The sequence below is a fragment of the Atta colombica genome, unplaced genomic scaffold (assembly GCF_001594045.1).
Source record: "Atta colombica isolate Treedump-2 unplaced genomic scaffold, Acol1.0 scaffold5, whole genome shotgun sequence".
Taxonomy (NCBI): Eukaryota; Metazoa; Arthropoda; class Insecta; order Hymenoptera; family Formicidae; genus Atta; species Atta colombica.
Genome location: NW_017259539.1, coordinates 660,420 through 662,041, shown reverse-complemented (window position 1 = coordinate 662,041; position 1,622 = coordinate 660,420). Strand labels below are relative to the sequence as shown.

General features: G+C 28.4%; 1 protein-coding gene across 1 annotated transcript in view; it reads left to right on the top strand.

The window, feature by feature from the left end:
- Window positions 1-1,313, top strand: part of LOC108691702 (alpha-tocopherol transfer protein-like) — a 2,307-nt gene extending 994 nt beyond the window's left edge. The window contains exons 3-4 of the mRNA XM_018199567.1: window positions 79-442; window positions 1,022-1,313. Of these exons, the coding sequence (XP_018055056.1) occupies window positions 79-442; window positions 1,022-1,279 (622 nt within the window). The 3' untranslated portion in view covers window positions 1,280-1,313. The remainder of the gene's footprint in view (window positions 1-78; window positions 443-1,021) is intronic.
- The last annotated feature ends 309 nt before the right edge of the window (window positions 1,314-1,622 follow it).

The following is a 1,622-nucleotide window of genomic DNA, read 5'->3' as shown; positions in this document are numbered from 1 at the left end:
TGTGTGTGTGTGTGTGTGTGTGTGTGTGTGTATGTGTGTGTGTGTGTGTATGTTTGTATAAAATCTTATTATCGACAGAACGAATATAATTTTGGAAGGAACTACTAAAGAAGGCTATAAAATTATTTATGGAAGACTCCTAGATGACGAACCATCGCATTTCGTTTACAACGATACTATGAAATTTCTGAATATGGTGATTGATTTATGGCTCTATATGGAAGGCACTTGTGATGGTCATGTATTATTAATCGACATGAAAAACGTTTCTCTCGGCCATGTTGGCCGTTTGAGTCCCATGGCCTTAAAAAAATTCCTTTACTATCTGCAAGACGGGTTACCTGTTAGACTGAAGAGCTTTCACTTCATGAATGCTTCTCCAGTAATAGATCTCATTTTGAATATGATGAGACCTTTCATGAAAAAACAGCTGATGGATATGGTAAGATTGAAATCATTATAAACATATCAATTGTAGATCAATTATTAAAAAATGAAAAATCAATTTCCTATTTAATTAATTTTTTATAAATACTGCGTTTCTTTTCAGATACAACTTTAAGTATATTATTAATATTACGTTTTACATTTAAATTTTCTTATTTCTTTTTTTAAACTAAATCTCTAGTACGAAATATTACAGCAATATTCCTATGTCTGTAAAAATAAAATAAAAAAAAAATATTGCTATAACACATTATGCAATATCTCAATAATTATTTTAGTTTTATTAATTGCTAACATATTATTAAAAATTAAAATGCCTATAATGATCGAAGCTGGATCTTCATTCCTTAAATAATTCAATCTTGAATTATTATATATGCTATATAGGTACTTGCATATATACCATATTGTAGTCTTTCGAACTGCGCGCCGAATTGTTTTTCCGGATTATAAACGCAATTAAACTACTCTAATAATCGCGAATTAAATTGGCAAGCAATTTTAATAATTTAATGCTCACAAATAGTACAAAAAGTGTAAAAATTAATTAATTTCTATAATTCCATAATTCTAGTTTCATATGCATACTGTGAATGATACTTTGGAGAAATTTGTACCTCTCGAAGTTCTTCCAAACGAAGCAGGCGGTCAAGCTGGACCTGTACAAGATTTACATAATAAACAAGTGAAAAAATTGATAGATCATGTTGTCTGGTTCCAAGAAGATGAAGCTAATCATCGTGTTAATGAATCGTTACGACCGGGCAAAGCAAAGACAGCAACGGATTTATTTGGCGTTGAAGGAAGTTTTAAGAAGCTTGAAATTGATTGATGGAATCACATTTTGCAACACAATGGTATTATTGATCTTATATTTAGAACACAATAACACAGTTTTCGAAAATGAAAACATTATTTAACGTTTATTATTATTGTATACAGAAAGGATAGTTTTCCTAAATACATAAAAATTTAGCTAGATACAGATCTGAAAATAATTTTATTAAATTGTCAAAATAATTATAAAACGATCAAAATAATTGTTAGAATGTCAAAATTTTTTGCAACATTGTTCAATGCTCATTACGAACATCCTTTATAATTATCCTTTATAATTAGTATATTTTAACCTTCGTAATAATTTTAAGTCTAACGAAATTATTTTCAAATCTATA